General features: G+C 34.3%; 1 protein-coding gene across 1 annotated transcript in view; it reads right to left on the bottom strand.

The window, feature by feature from the left end:
* LOC109376336 (liprin-alpha-2) overlaps positions 1 to 23486 on the bottom strand; it is a 138378-nt gene that overhangs the window by 5281 nt on the left and 109611 nt on the right. The window contains exons 13-18 of the mRNA XM_019632233.1: positions 21485 to 21547; positions 20095 to 20124; positions 18199 to 18392; positions 14287 to 14384; positions 5202 to 5377; positions 4267 to 4335 (exon numbers count right to left, since the gene is read on the bottom strand). Coding sequence (XP_019487778.1) covers positions 4267 to 4335; positions 5202 to 5377; positions 14287 to 14384; positions 18199 to 18392; positions 20095 to 20124; positions 21485 to 21547 — 630 coding nt within the window. The remainder of the gene's footprint in view (positions 1 to 4266; positions 4336 to 5201; positions 5378 to 14286; positions 14385 to 18198; positions 18393 to 20094; positions 20125 to 21484; positions 21548 to 23486) is intronic.

Below are 23486 nucleotides of genomic sequence, written 5' to 3'. Positions count from 1 at the left end.
TGTTGAAAAACCTGTGCAGTCTGGACTCCATCTTTTTGATAAATACATGTGTCTTTTAGCTGTCACTAAAAACATAATGTAACTCTGATTGCTGTTTTATAAATGTAATTCTGGTTACTGATTCTATTCTATATTAATGATATAATTTTTTCCCTCTCTGTGCTTATAAAAAGTACCTGTACAGATATTGTTACTGTCTCTAAATTGGTAAGCAGTAATATGTAATACAGCACTTATTAGTATAGCAACAGTGTTCTTTGTACCTAATTCTAAGGAAAGTATTCATCATTCCACATAGATCTTATCAGTTTTTTAGATGAAGATTATTTTATTACAAAATAATTCTGAATAGATGTAAGTATGAAATGTGAGAAATTAAATATATCATTCAGGAAGAATATTGGGTGCCTTCATTTAACTAAATTAAATGTAAAAGTCAATGTGCACTTCTTTATAAATAATATTCTTATTTAGAATTATGAATTATGAAAACCTTGATATTGTAAGTTTATATTTCACGTGTCCTGAAGAGGTCACTGGACTCTACATTGAGTTGTTTTTAAATACGATACTTTCTAACACTGAATGTTATCTCTTTTTTCTTTTTACTGCAATTTAGTATTTCTATTTGGAACAAATAATCCTGGAAAACATTCAGAATAAATTTTGTATGTGTTATGTCACAAATTACAATGAAAAATAAATTACTGTCAAACAATTTAATACATCTTTTTTACAGAGTTTGTTCATTGAAGAACTTCTGATATCAGTAATCTTCACAATTCCACACTTACCTTTTAACATTCAGGGACTTGGAATTATCATAAGAAATGCTAGAAGCTTAGAAAGATGCTTATGCATTTTATTTCATTTTCATGATATCGAAATTTCAAAATAATTATTCAGTACTTTGAATGTAAATTGCCCCAGATCTTAAAGGAAAAACACAGTCACATTTGAAACCAGAATGTAATCTGTGGGAAAACTATAAGGACTTAGTGATTCCTCTTCCATTCTGAGCTTTCAAAAGTGACTGTCACAATGAAAGAAAGTAGGAACCAACTGTTTTAGAAATAATAAAAATGGTCAGAAGTTCTAGAACCTAAGACACCTGGGCATAAAAAAAAATAAATCATTGCTACCAGTATGAAATGTTAATAACCATCAAGTCCACGCCTATATATACAAAGGGTGCCAGAAAAACGTATACAACATTTTAAGAAAGGAAAACTATTAAAATTATAATATTATATACCAATGACAGAAGATGAATACAAGTCACATTTGACTTCTGCAATTACAAGAGGTGCTCAAAGAGGTTACCATCAGTGTCCAGACACTTCTGATTACGGCAAACTACTGCTTGAACAACATTGACCAAAGTGTCCACCTGTATACATTTTTTTGGCACCCCCGGTACATAAGAAACAAAGCAGTTTCTTTTACTACTTCTTAACAAATTGTAAGTATCTTTTTGAACAGTCATACATTCTAAATAGGCATATGGATTTCTTATGATAAAAAGCTGAATTTCTCCTTTTAATTTGAAGCAGGGTAAGTTAGCTGGGGAAAAATCAGCACATAACATTTAAAATTGAAGTCATAAAATAGAATGGAATATATTATTGTAGAATGTCTCTCTTCTGAGATGACAAGATACATGACTTTTCAAAAATCACAAATTTGAAGGAGAACTTAGTTGCTGACTTCAACTATAACCTGGAACTGGCAACTTGTGCCCCTGCTTTGCTTCAAAAAAAAAGTATAAGAAAGGGTCATGAGATCAACATTTGCCATTTTTGGATCTTCAGCAACTTCAAGATCAATATAGAAAAACACTGGCATATCTACTTCCTCTTGTGAACTAAGCCTTTGCTCTTCACAACAGAAGCAACATACGAGTATTTCTGTTGGCTGAAGTCTCAAGTTCCACTGGAGACTTTCAAGCCCATCTGTATTTGAGGTGACTAATGATGCAATCCTGAACAGGCACCGTGTTTTCAATCTTGTCTGATGCATGACCTGCTACTACTGATCCTCCAAGGCCAGTATCTGGCAATAGAGCTGACAAAGGGGCACAGTGGCCTAGGACGCCTCCAGTATGCCCACGGTGGCCACGGCCATGTAAGGGAGGATGGTCTTGTGCCACCGCCACCATCAGCTCACATTATCACTGCTATAAATAAGTAACACTATAGGGGATTCTTCATTATAGCCTGCTAATTTAAATAAGTAACATTCAAGATCAATCTGGGAAAAGTATAATCATTTACATAATTACATCTGTACACTGTTCTTTTAGATTCTTTATTATCACTATCTGAATTTTGTTGAGATTTGGTAGACATTTTGCAGTTTACAAAATGTCTACTACTCTTCTTCTCAACTATTGAGGTTTACGCGGCCCTAGGTCTCCAAATGTTTATCAATGCAGAAACAAAGCAGGATTTCACAATTGTGGCCTCTCTGACTCCTTGAATTTTGGAGCATTTGTGGCATAAACATAAATATTCTTTAGTTCATTACTTTACACTATAGGAATATACAATTCCTATAAGGTATGAGTTAAGGGCTCAAAAGCAAGGCAGTACGAAGAGAATTTAAATCATGATTCCTTCTGCATCAGTGTTACTGCAGAAAGTTAATGGGAACTATAAAGCAGCAACATCATGGGGAAAACTTTCCATGAGGTGAGGTTAACAGATATCCTCTTCACTGAAGTAAAAGTCTGGATAAACACATGAACATTTCTCATATATTTCAGTGGAATCTGAATGTGATCAGCCCCCAAAACAAGTCCACTCTGGGCAGGTTGCTTAGCTATTTTTGTTCATGCTCAAAAAACAAAAGCAAAGAAATAAAAAAATTAGGACAAAGGAGAGTAGAGGGTTGGAATGATAAAATAATTTGCTGTGTTTTTAATGATAAGTAAATAAGACAGCATATTTTAAAGGCAGATAGTCACATCCGATTTAGACCCTTCTGCTGTTTTTTACTTTCAGGAAGCAACACTAACTCACAGAGGCTTGCATCTCCACCTGGATAGCTCCTTTGGATCAATTTGCATTTTAGAGTGTAGCAATGTGACAGATTGTTAATAATTTTTATTAAAATTCCTTTTGCAACTTTTAAGTAAGGAGAATATTTGATTCAAAAGTGTGTATGGGTTTATGTAGACTACCTTTTTGATTCAGCTATTAAGGATAAAGATTAAAAAGATTATCAAACAAGTTATAAAATTAAAATCAGTTAAATAGTGACTGTAGTTTTTAAAAATATTAACCATTATCCTGATTGGACAGGAGTATGAGTTCATAGGAAGTTAGCTGAGGTCAAGACTTAGCGCTTATCTGTGATAGTATCCTCCACAAAGGACAGCTTGGGTTTCATAATATTATACTAAGATCACCTGCTGGGCCCATCTGAATGTGGGGTTATTGCCTCATTTTAGGATTTGCTAGGTTCATTTACAAAACTATTTTAATCAACTTCTTTATTGCCAAGGAACACCTGCATCTTGCAAGACAAAATTATGCATCTCTGTATTTTCCACTTCATACTCAGGTTTCCTTTCTACTTCTTCCAAAAAGACCCTGTAAAAACCTCAGAAGGACTGTTACAAAATCCAATGTCTATTCAGGCACAGAGTTTCTAATGTCCTTGGATCTCTTCATCTCAGGAGGCTACGTACATGTTTATTAATGTCCCAGCCACTTAAACATGCATATATTAGGTACAGGGCTTCTTACATTCAGGAAAGCTTCCAAACCCTATGACTGTTAAAATGTTATGCATGTTTCTAAGGAAAACTCAATATTGCTATCTAAAATAATGAAAAGTTCCCATTTATTGAAAGCAAGTTTCCTCTTCATTTTAATATCCTAAAACTTCCTGTGAAGATATACTGATATTTAAGAAATAAGAACATTCCTTATTAAAAAGAGGAATTTATCAGGATTACTGTTATCATAGCTTGTAATTTAAAAATGCGCTCAATATCATTTTTGCATTCACAGCTCATGAAAAAAGCCTGTGTTCAAATTACTTCTTAGTGTTACCAACTGGTGATACGATAATATTTATGAACTCGTAAAGTTATTTCAAAAATCAAATGAGTAATACAATTTAATATTTAAGAACAGTACCGGGGGAAATGCTAGATTGTATCAAGAGAATAAGCATCTGATTAACTTTTGAGCACTATTTCTTGAGAGCCATTTTCCTTGTACTCTAAGGCCTTTCTGAGTGATGCTGACAGGGACTTACTTCGTCCAGTCGCCGTTCAGTTCCCAGAGCCAGAAGGTTATTGTATTCCCTTTCAAGGATCTGCCGAGCCTGTTGACATCAAATAACAGTCACCATCGCTGAAGCCATATTTAATTTAAAAGAAACAAAAAACAAAGCATAGCAATTATATTTATCTGACAAAACATTACAAACCCAGTTTTATTTATGGGGTCTTAAGATTAGTCCTCCATATCTCCAAGCCATTGTAGGTTTAGCTATAAATTCAAGGTAGGACACTTTTCTTTTGTCCGCGGACGGCAGAGAAATAGCCTCCCATAAATGTCAGAGGTCAGGGCTTGGACCTCCTTTTCCTACTTTATTTAAGTTGAATATTTTCTATAAACTTTGAAATAAACAAAATAAAAAGTGAAGTTAGACTGCCTATCCAGTTGGTTCTCAAGCCTGGTCAATGGTTACCATTTGGGGAAGCTTTAGATAATTAGGATTCTTGGGCCCTACCTCCTGGTGCCCGATTTCTTAGGCCTGTGATGTAGACTGCAGGTTTTATTTTAAAATTTTAAGGGACTCTGGTGATTCAAACAATTATCCAGATTTGGGAATCAATGGCTTCCCCAGGGCTCAGCGTCTATATAATTCAGACAGGTAAACAGAAACGACTGCCTCTCAGAGAGGCAGAAACTGAGGGCCATCTGTCAGGATATTGTTTTGGGGAATCTGGCATTCAGGTGGTAGGTTGGACCGCATAACCTCTAAATCCCTTCCTGCTTAATTATATGACTTTATTTTGGCTAGAAATCCAGGAGCTTGGAATTAAAGCCCCAGCGACATATTTCAAAGTTTGAACTAACTCTCATTAGGAATCGTGAACACACAACTTTTTTTTTTCCGCTAAAAGTTTAGCTTGTCATTACATAAACTAGGACACGGTGCAGCTACAGCACAGAGGGGCTTGCCTGGGTGTTCTGTGTTGGGATCTGCAGTAACAAAGCTAAACTGCTGTAGTCAAAGTTCTCATCCAGGGCTATCAGGGAGCCATGCACTCCGCTCTCAAGGATGTTATTTGCATATTCTCGAAGTCCAATTGCTTGGATCCAGCGAATAACTCGGTCATTGCTCCACACCAACACATCTAGAAAAAAGGCACATCATTTTAGGCTGCAGAATTTTGCATAATAAACAAAACCACTGGCTGAAAGGAGCCATGGGCACGCATCCGGCTAGGTCAGCACTTAGTTAATTTCTTTATCCCCTCCTCAATGCACCTGCCCCCCGTGTAGTGAATGTTCTAATAACTAACCTTTTCTATTTTTAGCTTAGAAAAACGTTGTCATTTTAAGTGTTTGTTATCACTGAAATGGAAGTACTCCCAGTACATGGAACACAATGTCTCAAAGTGTTTCTTGTTTTCATGCTAAAGCTCTAGGGGTCGGCCTGAAGTTCAATTTTTTGGCCACCAGATGGGGTCAGTTCTTATTTGTGTCTTTATACACAATAAAGCAAAAACGAGAATCTAATAAAGGTTTTCATCAATGTTTTTAATGACTATTTAAATGCTGCATATAAACTAGAAGAGGCTTTTCACCCAAAGCAATAAATCAGAGACCATAACAGTAAGACAGAAAAGGACTAAATAGTGGATACTTCCCTAATATTTTGTCAATTCATTATTTTTAATCACATACTAATGTAACAATCAAGCACTCAAGTCAAGTCACAAGTTGTTTTCCCCTTTAAATTGAAAAGCAGTATTTTATTGAGGCTCAAAAAACGGTGAACTTTATTTTCTGAAACTAAAACTTTTAGAGAAAAGTATCATATATGTCTTTCTAAGACCAAAACATATCAAAGTGTATTTTAACATTTTTTTCCATCTCTTTCCATCATGAGTTGATGGGATACTACATAACAACCAATAAAATAGTCAAAAGGGCCAGAATATTCCATAGAAAGGAATAATTTTAAGGAAACTAAGGGGAAATTAGAAAAAAATTAAAACATTTTTTTCCAATCCTATAGAAAGGGAAATGAAACTCATAATTTACTTTTACAGTAAGTTTCTCTATTATTTGTTTTTCTGAATGAATGAAATTTATACCTTTTTCAGAAAAAGTATAAAAAATACTTTGGGAAATATTCTTCGGCTCCAACTGTTTATTTTTTCTCATTTAAATTATTTGCAAAACTCAGGGTAGTATTTTATTTTTGGGGGGGAAGAGTATTTATACATTAAGTTTTGCAAAACCATTACTAATTTGTCCTAATGCATTAATTTATAACTAAGTTAGGTTTTCTTGTTATAATGCTATAAAACAATAAAGTGATGCTTCAACCCCACAGAAGTCCTTTCTCAGTCACTATCTTCACCCCAGCAATAATGAATATAATGACTATTCTCACGACAGATTTTTCTATGAAAAACAGCAGGCTTTTCATTGCTATTTAGTATTCCATTATTTCATTATGCTACAATTTAGCCGTTCTACTGTTGATGGACATTTGGGTGGATTCCACTGTGGGTTATCATAAGGACAGTGCTGCCTTGAACGTAAGTATTGCTGTTGAGTAAATAACAAAGAATAGAATCAGTAAGTCATGTTTTATACATACATTTAATATTAGCAGATATTGCTAAATAAATTCCACTCTCACAATTTAAACCTCCAGTAGCAGTGTATGAAAAGTTGCATTTTTACCAAAACTTTGTAATTTTCATTTGTTTTGTTTTACTTGCTAATTTTTAGCCATTACGATAAATTCGTGTCATTACAGGTTGAATTGTGTCCCCGCAAAATCCATATGCTGAAGTCCTAATTCCAGTACCTCAGATTGTACTCTCATTTGGAGATACAGTTTTTATAAAACTAATCAAGTTAAACTGAAATTATTAGAATGGGTCCTAATCGAGTATGACTGGTTTCCCTCTTAAAAGGGGAAATTTGGAAATAAGATATGTACAGCAGGGGGACGCCATGTGAAGATGAGAGCTGAGATGCTGGTGCCTCGCTATAATTCAAGGACCACCAGCAGAGGGCAGGGAAGAGGCGGGAACCTGATTTCTTCCTCATGGCCCAGAAGGAACTGGCGCTGCTGACGCCCTGACCTGGCCTCCAGAATTGTGACACAGTAGATTTCTGCCCTAGCAAACTATGCCTGTGCTATCTCATTGTAGTTTTGATCTGTAACTCCCTGATATCTACTCGTTAAGCAGTTTCATATATATTTATTCATATATATTTATTGGCCATTTGGAAATCCTCTTTTATGAAGTTCCTATAGTGTCTTTTGCCCATTTTTAAATGTCTGTCCTTTTCTTATTTACTTGTCAGAGTAATATCGGTATTTTTAATATGATTCCTTTGTTAATGCATTTTTGTATCGTGCGTAAGAAATATTTGCCCATTTCAAATGAATATGAAGGTATTTCTCTGTTAAACTTTAGAAGCTTTATTGTATTCCATTTCATTCGATTTTTTACTTTTCATATTTAAATCTATATTTCACTTTGAATTAATGTTCATACAGCAGGAGGCAGGGTGAACACTCCTTAAATAAAAATGTTAATATCCAATTGACTCAGCACTGTATATTGAAAAGATCACTACATTGTCACCTATGTCATAAATTTAGTGTTCATATAAGTTTGAGTCTGTTTTTAATATATATATATATTTTATATATATTTATATATATATATATATATATATATATATACACACTTTTTTTTTTAGCTGAGCCATCTACCTGTTGGCAGCTTAGCAGCAGCTCAGCTTGGGCCGTGAATCGAACCAGGGACTCTGTTGCTCAGAGCTTGCACTCGAGTGAGCTCTTAACCAACTGAGCCACTTGGCCAGCCTTTCAATATATATTTTAAAACCTGATATAGTTAATTTACAACTCCCCCCACCACCCAACTGGGTTTTTTATTAAGATTAAATTGAATACAAGAGGGAAAAGGGGGTCAAATATATGGTAATGAAAGGAGAACTGACTGGGTGGTGAACACACAGTACAATCTATAGATGATGTATTATAGAATTGTACACTTGAAACCTATATTTTACTAACCAATGTCACCCCAATAAATTTAATAATTAGGAAAGACTGCATTGAGTCCAGAGATTAATTTTAATGTTTTATTTAATTTCCCTCAATAACTTGCTTTAATTTCTGTATAGGAGTCTCATAAATCTTTCATTTGATTTGATGTTTGATTGTCCTATTATATTTGTTGTTACTATCTTGTATAGTAGAAATATAGTGAATTTTTCTATTGAAATTTTAAAGTAGCTTTATTTTAACAGTATTTTTAGTTCATAGCAAAAATGAGCAGAATGGGAAAAGTTCCTATATGCCCCATGGTCTCCATAAATGCACAGCCTCCCCGATTATAAAAATCCCTCACCAGAAGGGGACATTTGTTACAATCAATGAATCTGCATTGAGACCAAAGTTCACAATTAATACTGGGGTCCACTCTTGGTGTTGTACATTTTATGCGTTTTGACAAATGTATAATGGCATGGTTCCATCAGTACAGTATCACATAGAATATTTTCACTGCTCTAGAAATCTCCTGTGCTATGTCTATTCATACTTCTCTCCCCTCTAACTGCAGGCAACCACTGATCTTTTCACTGTCTCCATAGTTTTACCTTTTCCAGAATACCATATAGTTGGAATCATATAATGTACACTTTTATATTGGCTTATTTCAATTAGTAATATGCACTTAAGGTTCCTCTATGTCTTTTCATGGTTTGATAGCACATTTCTTTTTAGTCATATTAAATTTTTATCTATAGACCTTGCTAAATCACATATTAATTCAAATTGCATATAATTAGATAATTTAGATTTTTCTCTATAGCCTTTCTAATCTTTATATCTTTTTTAAAAAATTACTTTTCTTATTGAACTGATTAGACTTCTAGTTTAATCTTGAATAAAAGTGGTGGTAAAGCTCTCAATATAGTAATATTCGGTCAGATGTTTATACAATTTTAGTAGCTACTCATGATCAGATTAAAGAAATCCCTTGCTGTTTTGATTTGCTAAGGTATTGAATTTTAATAAATTTGCTTTCTTAGTTTCAGAAAACTTTGATGATATTTTCTTCTTTATGGTGTTAATTTGGTCAATTACATTGATCGAATTATCAAATGTTAACCTTAAAACTCCAGGAATTAAGCCACCCTTGTCATGAGGTATCGTCCTTTTACCTATTCCTGTATTCTGTTTGTCTGAATTATCCTTTTTTAGTGTCCTTATTAGTTATTGCTACCAAGGTTACGCTAGTCTCATAAAATGAGGGTGGAAGTATTTTCTTTTTCTAACCCCTGAAAGAATCTGTATGAGATTTGTGTTATTCTTTTCTTCGAATATTTGGAAGAATTCAATGATGAACTCATCCAGACATGACATTTTCTTCATGAGATTTTTTTAAATTGTGGGTTCGATTTATCTTTTCAAATATTGTTTCTTCCTTATTTTCTCTTACTTCTCTTTCTGGGACTCCAATTATATCTATACTAGACTCCTCAATACGTCCAATATGTCTCTAATGATCTGTTTTGTATCATTCATCCTGTTACTTCTTTCTATGTTTCAGGCCATATATTTTCAAGTGATTTGTCTTCTTTTCACAAATCTTCTCTTTTACTGTTAAACCACCTATCAAGTTCTTAATTTCAGGTTCAAACTTTCTGCTTCTTTAAAATTCCATTTGACCATTTTTAACATATTGATTCTAGCTATATATTAAATTTTTCTAATTTGTCACTTATTTTCTTAACAGATTAATCACAATTGTTTCAAAGTCCAAGACTTAAAAATGAAATGACTCAGGTTCACCTGTGGGTGTTTCTATTATTTTCTTCTTGGTTTTCCTCATTTTGCCCCAGTATTTTACACGCCTGATTTTTTTTTAATTGATTCCCAGACTTTATGATTGAAAATGTCTCCAGAGGAAAGTTGTGTACAATGCCAGCTTACTTATTTCCTTTTTCTCCAGGATCTTGGTTCCTCAAGGCCCGGCAGCTTTGGTGCTTCTAAATTACAATTTTCCTTCCCTTGCTCTGAGACAGGGAAAAGCAGTAGAAAATGACAGGCTTCCCTCAGCGCATTTCTCTTTTTTTCCAGGATCTTAGCCTTTAACGTCATAGGTGTCTCAGTTACTTTCTACTATCTTCAAACAACTGTTTATTGATTCACCTAGCCTTTTACATGTTCTTATTGAAGACTGGTCTGATTCAGTGTATTCCCTTATAGTCACAAGAAGTTTGTAGTCAGTAGTAGTTCCGCAGGTTAGCTTGTACCCTTTTTGTCTCTACCAATCCACAATGGTAAAACATTGGTATATTAACCTTGGAAGCTTTATCTGCTTCACATCTCTCTACTTAATCCCTATTGTGACTTGAACAATCTTATTTCAAAAAAAAGGTCCTAAGTCTCATTGGACTTAATGAGAAACATGTGAGGAAAGACTCAAAATGCCAACTTCCCAAAATCTTATTAATATTTCCTACTCCAGCCAAAGCAGAATGAATTTCTTTAGAAAGCAGGAAAATTTCTTTCTCTCTCTGTCTCTCTCTCTCTGTCTCTCTCTCTCATTTTGGATCTTTCTTTCTCTATGTCTTCAGCAAAGCATATGACTTCCATAATGATCTTTACTATATCTGGAAATTTTATATTATATATTCACTAGGTGTCCCTGGGTCGGACTTGAAGTATACATTTTCCTCTGAGTTTTCACTAGATTGTTCCATGGAGGTGTTAGACCTCAAAAAATAGGATTTAAGTTGGTTAGTATTATATCTGGATATATTAATCAGCTTCTGTTGATAGCAACTGATTACATTTTTTAATTTATTTTTTAAAAGATTTTATTGGGGAATTCGGGGAGGGAGCAGCATTGGGGAATTGGGGAAGGGGAACAGACAAGTTGCTGTCCTTTTGTTCTTCAATCTAGTTGTGGAGGACATAATTTCACTGGCTCATGTTGGTCTTGTGATGATTGCACTCTTCCCGGCTGAGGCAGATGGGTCACCGGCCATTGGATGGCTGCTCACAGCAGCTCCTGGCAGCTCACGCTGGCTGCCAGCTGCTCACAGTAGCTTATAGCAGCCCACTGCAGCACCACTGTAGCCTACGCTGTCGCCACAACTCATGGCAGCCCAGCTCCAGGTCGAGCTGTTGTTCACCATCTTAGCTGTAGAGGACGCAGAATCACTGGCTCTCATGTGGGATCTGAACCAGGGCCCTGCTGCTCAGAGCTGGCGTCCCAAGCCAACTCCTGACCAATGCGCCTTTTGGCTGGCCCTCAACTGATTATTTTTAACTCTTGGTTACAGCATACTTGCACTTCAAAAGTCGGGTAGGTAGGTATGGCTGACAGCAACAGTTATTTAGTTGTTTTCACTAAGTACAACATTTTTTTCAGAATGCTAACATATCTTTTTTTCTTCATTTTGTAAATAAGGTCTCTTTCTATAAATCTGTTTCAAGCAAAATTTATGCCCTGGCTTTAAAGCTATGTAGAGAGACCCTTGACCTAAACAATAAATGGCTAGAGATCAGTGTTGACTGTTTCCTAGCAACAAATGAAATGTTAGTACATTCTTGATATTTACATGGTCTGTTCACTTCAGAAAGCTGTTTATTAAGGTCAAGGTTAATTAACACTTCAGATAATAACAGAGACCCCTAGTCACAGTCAAGAGTTATTTCTGTAAATGTCATCAGATTAGTTATAGAAAATAAGGGCTATTTATGATCCCACTCACAGCTACTTAGCATATGGAGTTGTCTGTGTTTAAACATAGCGAATGATGGTAGCTTTTTCTCCGGGCTACACACTAACCAGCAACTGCCAAATACTAGTACAATATTTGATGGAGGGCCAAATAGATAATTCCTCTCTTTTATATCTATATATGACACATTCCATGTGGTAAAATTAAGCACGATGAAATCTAATTGGAAAAACTACTTCAGAAAGAAAACTAGAAAGTGGTATCCCACTGGAAAAATCTATTTGTGTGCTAAAACTTCTTTTGTTAGGTCAAGCACAGACTTCCTTCTGGGGTCTTTCTTTGGCCAATTAGTTTCCAAATTTCAATTGAACTGAACAGCAATGCACTGAAAACAACTTGTAATTTTTGGGGGCCCCGAATTAAAGTAAAATCAAACAGCTCAATTTTGATAATGGAAAAACACTTTCTTGCTCTTCAGTAATGAGTCAAATGAAGTATTATAAAAAATCCATGTCTATCTACTCTCCAATGAATCACATATAGAAAAATATTCTTAAGCAATCATCTTCATATGCATTCAAGCCCATTCTGCTAGAACTAATGTACTGTCCAAGAAATGCCAAAGATAAAAGTAATTTCTGACATTGTTTATCACAAATGAAAATTATAGAAGTCTAAGACAGATGATCTTAAAGAACAAAACAGGGCCGGCTGAGTGGCACGTTGGTTGAGTTGGCTTGGGACGCCAGCTCTGAGCAGCAGGGCCCCAGTTTGGATCCCACATGAGGGCCAGTGAACGCTGTGCCCTCTACAGCTAAGATGGTGAACAACAGCTCGACCTGGAGCTGGGCTGCCACGAGTCCCTGGCGACGGCGTAGGCTGCAGCGGGGCTGGCTGGAAGCTGGCATGTGCTTTCGTGAGCTACCATGAGCCTCCGTGAGCAGCGGACCAGTGGCCGGCAAGTGACTGCCTCACCCGGGAAGAGCGCAATGATCATACCAACATGGGCCAGTGAAGCGACGTCCTCCACAACTAGACTGAAGAACAAAAGGACAGCAACTTGTCTGTTTCCCTTCCCCGATTCCCCAACGCTGTTCCCCTCCCCCAATTCCCCAGTAAAATCTTTTTCTTAAAAAAAGAATAAAACAGTGTTAAGCTTAAACAAGGGGAAAGGGTAATATGTAATATATACTATTTTCATATCTAAAGTAAGACCCAAAGAAAGTGAAGCTGAAAACAGAGACATTAGCCTAACTTTGAACAATGACTGTACAGACATCTATTGACTTAGATGAAATGCTTCCCACATATCAATTGCTAGGAAACAGCAAACAGAAATGTAACTAAGTAGTTTATTTTGCTTGTATTCAAAATTTTCCTCAAAAATATTTGGTTATATTTCTCTTAATGAGCTCTTTTTTCCTTTAAAAAATATAAATGGACATTTAGAAATGGACAGATGATTTTTAGCAAAAAAATGCCGGCAGATACTTACATCTTATACACAACAATTAATTTTCTTTTAACAACAAGAAAAATAAAGTGGTCTCTAACAAGGATAGGCTCTAATTATTATTCTTTAATACAGTTCCTTCCCCTGTTTATTAAGGTACTTCTCAACATTTTGAGGGTTAATTATTAAATACAGTACTTTTATAATAAATCTGTAATAGGGAGTATCTTTTCTTATCATTCAAATCAAACATTTTTGTACACATAATAGTTTCAGCAGTTAGCAATGCTTCTAAAATCATTCCTAGCTAAAATTACCAATGGACTAGTATAATTTATAGGGGTAAAATCCCTATGTAACGTCTATATAAAATTCCTGTATAATTTCTATAGCTGTGTTATAAAAATAAAATTTCTGGGCATTGAAATAAACTCAAATGATATAGCCAAAGATGAACTACCAGAAATAAATTATGTACCATGTTTCTCTGAATCATGAGTGTGTTCTATTAAAAGTTCGACAAAAATATCTACATGGAGGCATCTTTAGAACAAAAAGAATGTATAATTAAAAGGTTCCGAGGAATAAATCTCAATGTAAAAAGTCAAGAATATACCCCAAATGAGATATTTATCTTGTAAAGTGATAATATTTTTTTCTGGATTTTAATCAGAAAAGTAATGAAAAAGAAATAATGATGACACTATTCTAGCCAGATATTTTCATTAATTAATGATCACTGTAACACATACAGCACTTTAGGTTCATAAAAGAGAAAGCTAAAAAAAAACAAACGAGAAAAAAGGCATTTGATATGAAAGAAAGACATATTACCTTTTATTTCATGTTGGCTTGCTTCTCGCCTTCTTTCTAGTTCTTTTCTGTCATAATTCAGCCTTTTTAAGCACATGATTCCATACTGTAAACTTGTTCTGTGATTTTATTTTAAAGAAAAAAAAACACATTGAATTTAATCAGCAGGTAAAGAATGTTCTTTGATTAAGCATAGTCAACAGGTTAGTTCCTTATGCAATTAGGGCAACAGGTTCATAAATTACATTTGTAATTACATACTTTATTGTTGGAGGAAAATAAAATTATATTTATTCTAACTAAGCACACAGTGTTTTTAAAGAGTAAAAAAAGAAAAGAATTGCAAATTGAGAACAGCAAAGCCTTGAAAATAATCATGTATTATGTTGTTCATCCATATTCCTTTGTCTTTCATTAAGCTAGTCTGACATTATTTGCAGACAAATGAACATTTTATTCATCTGAAAAGAATTTAAAGGGGCCTTATAATGGAGACAGGAAGAAATGTATAAGAAATGGAAACTGTCTTTTAAAGATGATGAGAACAATAATATAAAAACATGAGTAGGTAGTAACATTGAGAAACAAATACCAAAATGAACAGCCACCAACTCTAAGAGATACAGAAGTATGTGAAAGGAACACATCGGCAGACATTGAAACTCTGGAAAGGATATTGTGGAAGAGAAGACAATTGACTGATCCTTAAAGAATCAGGTGCAAAGAAAGGGTTATTAAAGACAACGGAGCATCATGAATATGGGGTGCAGCTGAACGTTTAAATGTGTGGTGATGGTGAGACAAGCTCTCTAGTATTGAAATCCATGCTAGGACGTCAGGAGGAATACAATTACCTATACAGAGTGGAGTCATACTAAGGGAGCCTTGCATTCAGTGGAAGTGTGGAATACATCCAGGAGATAGAGAATTATTGGGCAATTTTCACAGGAGGACAGAAGACAACAAAAATGTTGGGTTTAGGAAACAATAATCTGATAGCAAAATAGGTGATAGGGAAAATAGGTGATCCTAGGAGACAGGAAATCAAGTAAGATGTCAATGCTGCCAAAATAATGGCCACAATAAGGACAACTGCCATGAGCATGCAAAGAAAATCCAGAAACGAGAGATGTTCAAAGAGAAGAAAGAAGAAGTCTTGGTGATATTATACATAAAGGATGTGGAAGAGTGTAATAGAAAAACAGACTCTCTAGGCTTCGACAGTAAAGATCATTGATCATTCGTGTTTAGAAATATACACAAATTTAGACACACACACTGGCCAGGTTATTCCTGAGCATTGGGTGTAATTCTAAGCCCAGAACTTTAATAAAGACAGTGTTGAACTCAAATATTTCAGAATCAGAGGAAAATGAAAAGAAGTCGGCTTTAAGTGGGTGTTGTGGGCTGAATTATATTTCCCCAAATTCATATGTTTTAATCTTAACATCCGGTACTTCAGAATGTGACTGTATTGGAAGGTAGGGTCTTAAAAAATATAGTTAAATGAAAATAAGGTCATTGGGGGGGGGGCCTTAATCCAGCCTGACTGGTGTCCTCATAAGAAGAGGGAACCTGGACAGACAGAAAGAAACCAGGGAAGTACACACACAGGAGAAAAAACAGCACAGGAAGGTGGCTATCTGCAAGCAGGAAGGAACCAGTCCTGCTGGCACCTTGATCTTGGATTTCATGATTCCAGAACTGTGAGAAAATAAATATCTGTTGTTTAAGCCACCCAGTCTATGGTATTTTGTGATGGCAGCCCCAGCAAACTAATTCAGTGGGATACCAGATAACGTGGCTCTCATAAACATCATAGACGTTAGGCATCTTGAGGTTAAATCAATGGCTCTTGGCAAATTTCTGCCAAGTTTTTGCATGTAATGTAAAATTGTGCTATGAAGAGGATATATGTCACCACAATACTGTCTGTCAGATGGAAAATGAGCAGTAAAGACAATGAGATGCAGTATGCAGTCAGGTACTCCCTGCTGTAAGTCAGAGCTAAACATAGAAGATGAAACTTGTGCCATTCCCAGAACCAGTAAGAACCCTGTTATTGGAGCAATTTTTATTTTTTAAAAAAGAAAACGTGATCATTTTAATAATCATTTCTACTATAATAATAAAGTATATAATAATAATATAATAATAAAGTATATAATAATGATATAATTCTAATTAAATAATAAAGTGAGTGACATTATATTTAGAAGAATTGGATAAAGCATAAGTGTGTCAAAAATTCTAGAATTCGAAAGTCTAATTCAATCACACAAAAATTGAGGGCCTAAATATTTAGTGACAGGAAACTCACTACTTAACAATGTATATGCTATAAGGGCAATTCAGAGTGATACAAAGTTGTTTTTTCTATTGAACATAAATCCATCACCTTAGTATCCACACCTATTGAACTAGAAAAATACATGTTCAACAGAACAAATCTTATTCTTCCATGATGTAATTTTATTAAAACATAGGAAAACTTATTTGAAATCTTCCATATCCAAGCCAAATGCCTTTAATTTCTTCAACCTTTCCACCAGAGTTTTACCACTTTAATTTAAGTAACAGTTTAATATCCATAAATTAATAAATTTATTATCATCTCACCATATGGTATGACTATTATTATGCCTGCCAATAAATACAATCTACATATGCCCTGTCAAGCCATTAGCCAAAACTGAGTTATTTGTGGCAACTATAAATCATATCTCTTTTTCATTTGAACTGTTTTTAACCTATGGATTTCTCCATCTAGCATTTTAATAGTTTTAAAAAACGATGTTATATTTATCTCTACCAAATTTAATCCAACAGTGTCAATAACTGTATTAAGATTCAAAATTAACTCCATAAAGGGAATTGTAATAGATATGTATCCTATTGGGGGAAGTGGGGTGGCAGATTGGGGGAGGGGGGTTGTCACTTCAAGGGGTAAAAAGTATAACTATTGCATTGTGTTGTACAGCTGAAACTAATTCTAAAAAATGTGTATTTCATAATAAAAATAATTAAAAGAAAAAAGCTAACAAAATTTTTTAAACCTGCAACATCCAGAAAAAAATAATAAATAACTCCATAAATTTGATTAAAGAGCCTCAGTTACTATCTTTTGATCCCAAATTTATGTCATCATCATATCTGATTTTTATACCATTTTTATTGTAGTCCCTAATTAAATATTGGACAGGTTGTGACCTAAGTTTCCCAAGCCAAAATCATCTAATTTATATTTATTACTTTATCATCATAATCAACTACATGTGAAACAATCATAATCCAACTGGCTATTTTTCACATAACCTACAAAGATAGCAGGCTACAATATAAGATTTATGACATGGTATTATAACAAGCCTTTTTTCACACCCTAGATGGTAAACAAATTGAAAAAAGGAGTTGCATTTTATTCATCTGTGTACTTACAGCTGTCTCACAACCCATTCATTATGTTTTTTTTTGAAAATTAGTGTACAAATAAATACTCAAAGATTTATACAAAAAACAAGAACACAAAGTGTTTGTCAGAGCATTCTTTTTAAAATTTTTTCTACTATATGACTAAATTATATAATTTATACCCACTTATATTTATAGCATTGAAACTGACTTAATTTTATTCTTAATAAATAATTTTCTAATGTAAAACATATACAGATACAAATCACAAACATGAAGTTTCCTAAAAATATGAAAACAAACATTTATGCTGCATGATAATTTTATAAATGCATCGTATTATAAGCTTTGAGCACATAATATTCACACAGCTCTCTATTAGATAGCCCCTGCAGTATGCTGCAAGGAAATATTTTACCAAGTAAATGTACACGGGTGTTTCAAATAGCACATATTCTCTTTTTTTCTAGTAATACACATTATTTATTGTTTTACTTTAATTATTCTTTGGATAAAACCTACCGATGGAAACTATCCACCATTTTTAAATGGACACGGAGATCCTTTTTTGTTAGGTGATCTAACATTCTGGCATCTACCAAGCATTCCATAAAATAACTTCTGTATTGAGGTAACCCCAGGCTGGGAAGCCATTCATTTCCAATCCACTCGTGGTTCATATCTCCATATGCCAGGGTCTGTAGAAAAACCGGACACTAGAATTGTTTTATAGCAGTCAAGTTTCTTAGCCAATAGAATGAAATGGTAATTGGAGGATACTGCCTATTATTATAACTAATATTTAATTATTATGATATATGAAAACAAAGCATAAGTAATATTTAGCCTCTAAGATTTGATTTTCTTTGGTATACAGTGAAACTGTGTATATGTATTGAGGTACTTGCCTATAGAAAACGACTGTATTCACTTTGTAGTCTCAAAAGGAATTACATTATATACAAATACGCATTTTTAATAAGAAATTAGAATTAATGATATATACAAATGCAGAGCTTAAAGATTCTTTATATGGATGGGTGTGTTTAATTTATTTTATTTTAATATGTGAGCTAATACTCTATCATTTCCTTCACTGCTACCATTGCTATGGTGTAATGGCAAATTTTGATGTGAATGTAAAAACCTCAGTAAATGAATAAAGAAAGAAGGAACAAGGCTAGAGAGACAGAATGCTGAAGCTTTGTGTGGACACTGCTATTTAGTGAAGCATGCAGTCATATTCCATAGGGATCATTGGAAAATAGTAGGGCATGATCAAAACCTAAGAATGATAACATAATTCTTTAATATAGCAATACTAACTGATCTTACCAAATACTGTTTGTAATAGTCAAAATGAAAACCAGAATCAACCATCACCTCTAAAGCAATTTAAAAAAAGGATTATTACTCTACTAATTTTACAGTATTTGTCCTTATCAAATGACAAATTCACAATTGTAATTATAACAAATATTTCTCATGAAAATCGATGTGCTCCCCTTCTTTTGTGTGTTCTTAAAAATGATGACTTTCTTACCCAAATCAAAACCTAATGCAATCCTAATTTACTGAATGTTTAAATATAGGTCCTAGCAATAAATACCAAAATCCTCCTTATTGTCAAATGCTTGAATCACATTAACTATAACATCCATTACAGTCATGGGCCACCTAATGAAGGGGTAGTTCTGAGAAATGTATCCTTAAGCAATTTCATTGTTGTGTGACCATCATCGAGTGCACTTACACACACTTAGATGGTACAGCCGCCTACATACGTAGGCTTGTGATGTACCATGTTTATATGGGGTCTGTTATTGACTGAAACCTCATTATGAGGCACATGACTGTAATTCTTTCAGTTATACAACATGTGGAAATGCTGAAAATGCACGACTTCTTTGCAAACGTCCGTGTTTCTTCAAAGTACAGATGCTTGTCTTGTACTGCCATCTCAATAAATGGGAATAACTTCGGACTTGCAGTCATAATGCTGACAATGTCCCTACAACTCTAATCCTCACACGTTTTCCATTATACTTTAAAGGTATGTGATTCCAAATAACGCTTTTTTTTTTAATCCTCCCCATCTTATATCCAACTTGAATGATTCCTGATTAAATACATTCAGGGGTAATTTCGGAGAAATTTAAATTACAGTTCCTTCTTTTGAAGAAGACAGGAAATTTCTCTTTAAAAAGAGGTTAGATATGAAATGATAATCATCTTTTTTTGCAAATGAGGTGATTTAAAAAGACATATATAATGAAACGTGATAAGTTCAAATATACATATTAGCCTGATCTTAAGCTAAGTGAGGATTGAGGATATTATGGCATACAACAGTTTCTTATTTATATCCTCACAGCGTGCTGATGATGTTAATTCTTTTAAAACATATGAGTTTCCTACCTGGGCCCAACTTCCTTCCTCAGATTCCTTCTGTGTTAGCATCAGGGAAGGATTAATAAAGCAGATAAGTATAAATTAATCTCAAATGAATACAGTACAATTTTTCTAGCAGAAGCAAAATTACTATTGAAAATGTTAATTATGACATAGGCAGCTAAATACACAGATTCTTATTCAGATCCACAGTAATCAATTTAGCAGTTCAAGGGCAACTACATAGTTTCTAATTAATTCTAATTAAATACACACACATGACCTTTGAGATTTTTTTTTTATACACTTGACCTGGCAATTACAAACCTTTTTCTTTAATTCTTAAAAGTATGTAATTTTCCAAATGTAATGAGTTATAATAAACATTTCTGATCATATACATACAAATATACAACACACACATGTGTATAAATATTTTATGATCATAATATTTTATGATCTATGTATAGCCTACTATACACCTAGGCTATATGGTATAGCATGTGCACATGGGTCAGCGTTGCATACACACACGTACCCACACACATGTATGATGAAGATATCTTATATGAAGTATATTAATGAAGTGGAAAAAGTAATTGCATTCCTCTACAAAGCTTTGTGGTAATCAAATAGATTTCAACAACAGCCAACAACAAGCAAAACTAAAAAAGACAAAAACCAAACACAATAAGCTAAATCAGAAATGTAATTAGCATATGACACTGGCATTTTCATGCATCATAAACTAGATAACCAATTTTTCTAAAATAGGCATAAACCTGAAAGAGTATTACATTTTTAAAAAGTTAAGAATAAAATGCATGCCATGCCCAACTTTGTTACTTTAAATAAAAAGTGACTATAAATATATATATAATATATATATTTAGAAGTGGACAATTAGAATCAGAGTCACAAGAATTTCTTGAAGTCTGTATTTTGAATACCGAATGAACAGAACATTTTTTTGGAGAGGTAAGAGGGGTCAAGCTCTGTATCTGAGATGGTAAAGTACAAGAAACTAAGGCATTTTATTAAAAGTGAGTTTTCAATCTATAAACTTTTCTATTATGTGCTTAAGTGGGTTTGGTAATATGTATTACCTGTGAATGTGCCCAATAAGTGGTATTTGTTACCAATGTTGGAAAATGAATAAAAACTTGTTATTGATTATTGTTTGCATATGATAGACTTGGGATATTAACTACATTATGATAATCTAGCACTGTTTCCTTTAAAAATGTCCAAGTTACTATATCAAAATAAAATAAAACCATAATGAAAAATGTCAGTGATCATTGCATATCACTAATGTACACATACCCCGTTACTTCCATCTATCGTAGAAAAAATTTTCATCCAAATAGCAGCAAAATAACTTTTCTTCATGTTCAACAGAGCTGTAAAGACTAACCGTTTTCGCTGGAGCTGCAAGATTTTCCATTTCTTCATGGGTCACCCAAACGTTGCCTGACGGCTAGTGAGGAGGCCCAGAGGGAAACAGTGGGATCCAGGGAGGGCGGCAGCGGTAAAGAAGAAAGGCAGCACCACTGTGAGTTAACAGCACCAGACCAACGCGACAGTGCTCCTGCCTCTACAGCATGCACGAGAGACACAGCATGGCTGCTGGCTTGCTCAGAACTCCCTTTTCCTTCTACTTAAAGAGATTAAATAGAAAGAGGATGCTGTGATGCCCATGTGAGATGGATCGAAAATGATACTTCTCTGCTTATTCATTAGGAAAAAGGCTTCATCAAACTTTGCATTTCAAACGTAGGTGGCTATTAAATCTGCTTTTTTTTTTTGTAATCATGGAGAACAGATTAAATTGGATCTGTAGGAGAGCGTATATTTATTTTTTTCTCCAAAACACAAAGGCACAAGTGCTTTGTTACGTGGTTACCAATATTTGGTTCACAGGGTTTTGATTCTTCGATGTCCTTGGAAAGAGAAAATTGCTGTCAATACAAAGCTGAAAGCACTGTGATAACCTGTCTGGAAACCAATGTCAGCTTTCCCCAAATGTGTTCTTCCTTTTCCAATTCAGTAACTATGTTGTTTTCCTCTATTCTTACAGAAGAAAAAGAAGTGAAATCCTATTTTTGATTTAATAATATTTTTCAGGCTCACTGAATACTGCCAAAAATTACAAAACCTGTTTCCTAATTTTTTGTCAGTCTCCTATACCATTATAGAGAAAAACATGATGTAAAAGAAAAATGTTCCTCTAGGAGGCACTATTCTGACATCTCATTTACTTTCTAAATAAATTGGTTCATGATATTTGTTCTATACCCTTAACACTAAGGTACCATTTCTACACCAAAGTCCACCAAGTAACTTAAAGATCAGGCATATCGTTGATGGTAATGGCCGCTGGAAGCCACTTTTCATCATATTCCCCCATTTCGTAGGGAAATCTTTACAAACATTGCATGGTTTTCCAAGTACATTGATTCAACAGTTACAGTGGAATTTACATCCTATCTATTGCTTGTTACGTGCTCTGGAAGGGGTCTAGTTCTAGAGAATTGAAAGTAGAAAGTTGACACCCCAATATAAGTCACCACCATAATTCTCTGGCCTTGTCTACCATCCATATAAGTACCATGTTTGACTTTCCTTCTAGTATAAATAATATAATTTAAACAGTAACTACATATAAACTAAAATATTGAATATAATTCAATATAAGAGGCATTTCACACATAAGAGAATTACATACACAAATGAGTAAGAAAAGGGAGTGGAGTAGTGAACATTCATAATTATAAGTAAATCATATGGGAATAAAAATACCAAAAGATAGGCATCATATTTATGTATAGAATTCTCATTCTCCCACCACTTGGAAATTAGAGTAAATGTGAATATTTTTCCTATAAGATGAGACTGCACACACCTGTAAAATATATTTAGAATACAGGAGCCATCTGCCATTAAAAGTCCCTTCCCTCTACTCCCAGTTTCTGGGAATGATGCTCATTATGAACAGAAAATTGCATATGAATATATGAATCATTAAGTCGTTTGGAAGAAATTGCTTTCATTGACTTCGTGAGCAGTGTACAATGCTCAAAAGAACTCTGCACTCCTGTGTCACCTTCCCTTCATTCCCAGTGATCCCAGAGCTTTGCCTGAGGGTCTGCATGTTTTCAAAGTGAGCTTCAGTGAAGATTACCTGAGAGACACTCATTTAAGCCAATCTTGATTTACAATTTCTGTAGCCTCTACCTCGATTGTGAATCCAAATAATGAAGATTATTAGAAACTTGTATAAGAAACTTCGCATGAGAAACTGGACTAGTATTATCTCATCCTAGAATACATGCATCTATAGCCTCTTTCACAGGTCATCTTCAAGTATATATTTACTAGTCTATTACCATTTTCTGGGGTGGAAAAAGATGCTGGAA

Source organism: Hipposideros armiger, unplaced genomic scaffold, assembly GCF_001890085.2.
Source record: "Hipposideros armiger isolate ML-2016 unplaced genomic scaffold, ASM189008v1 scaffold_1102, whole genome shotgun sequence".
NCBI classification, from domain to species: Eukaryota; Metazoa; Chordata; class Mammalia; order Chiroptera; family Hipposideridae; genus Hipposideros; species Hipposideros armiger.
The sequence above is the reverse complement of the archived record's forward strand: the minus strand, read 5'-3'. Positions and strand labels throughout refer to the sequence as shown.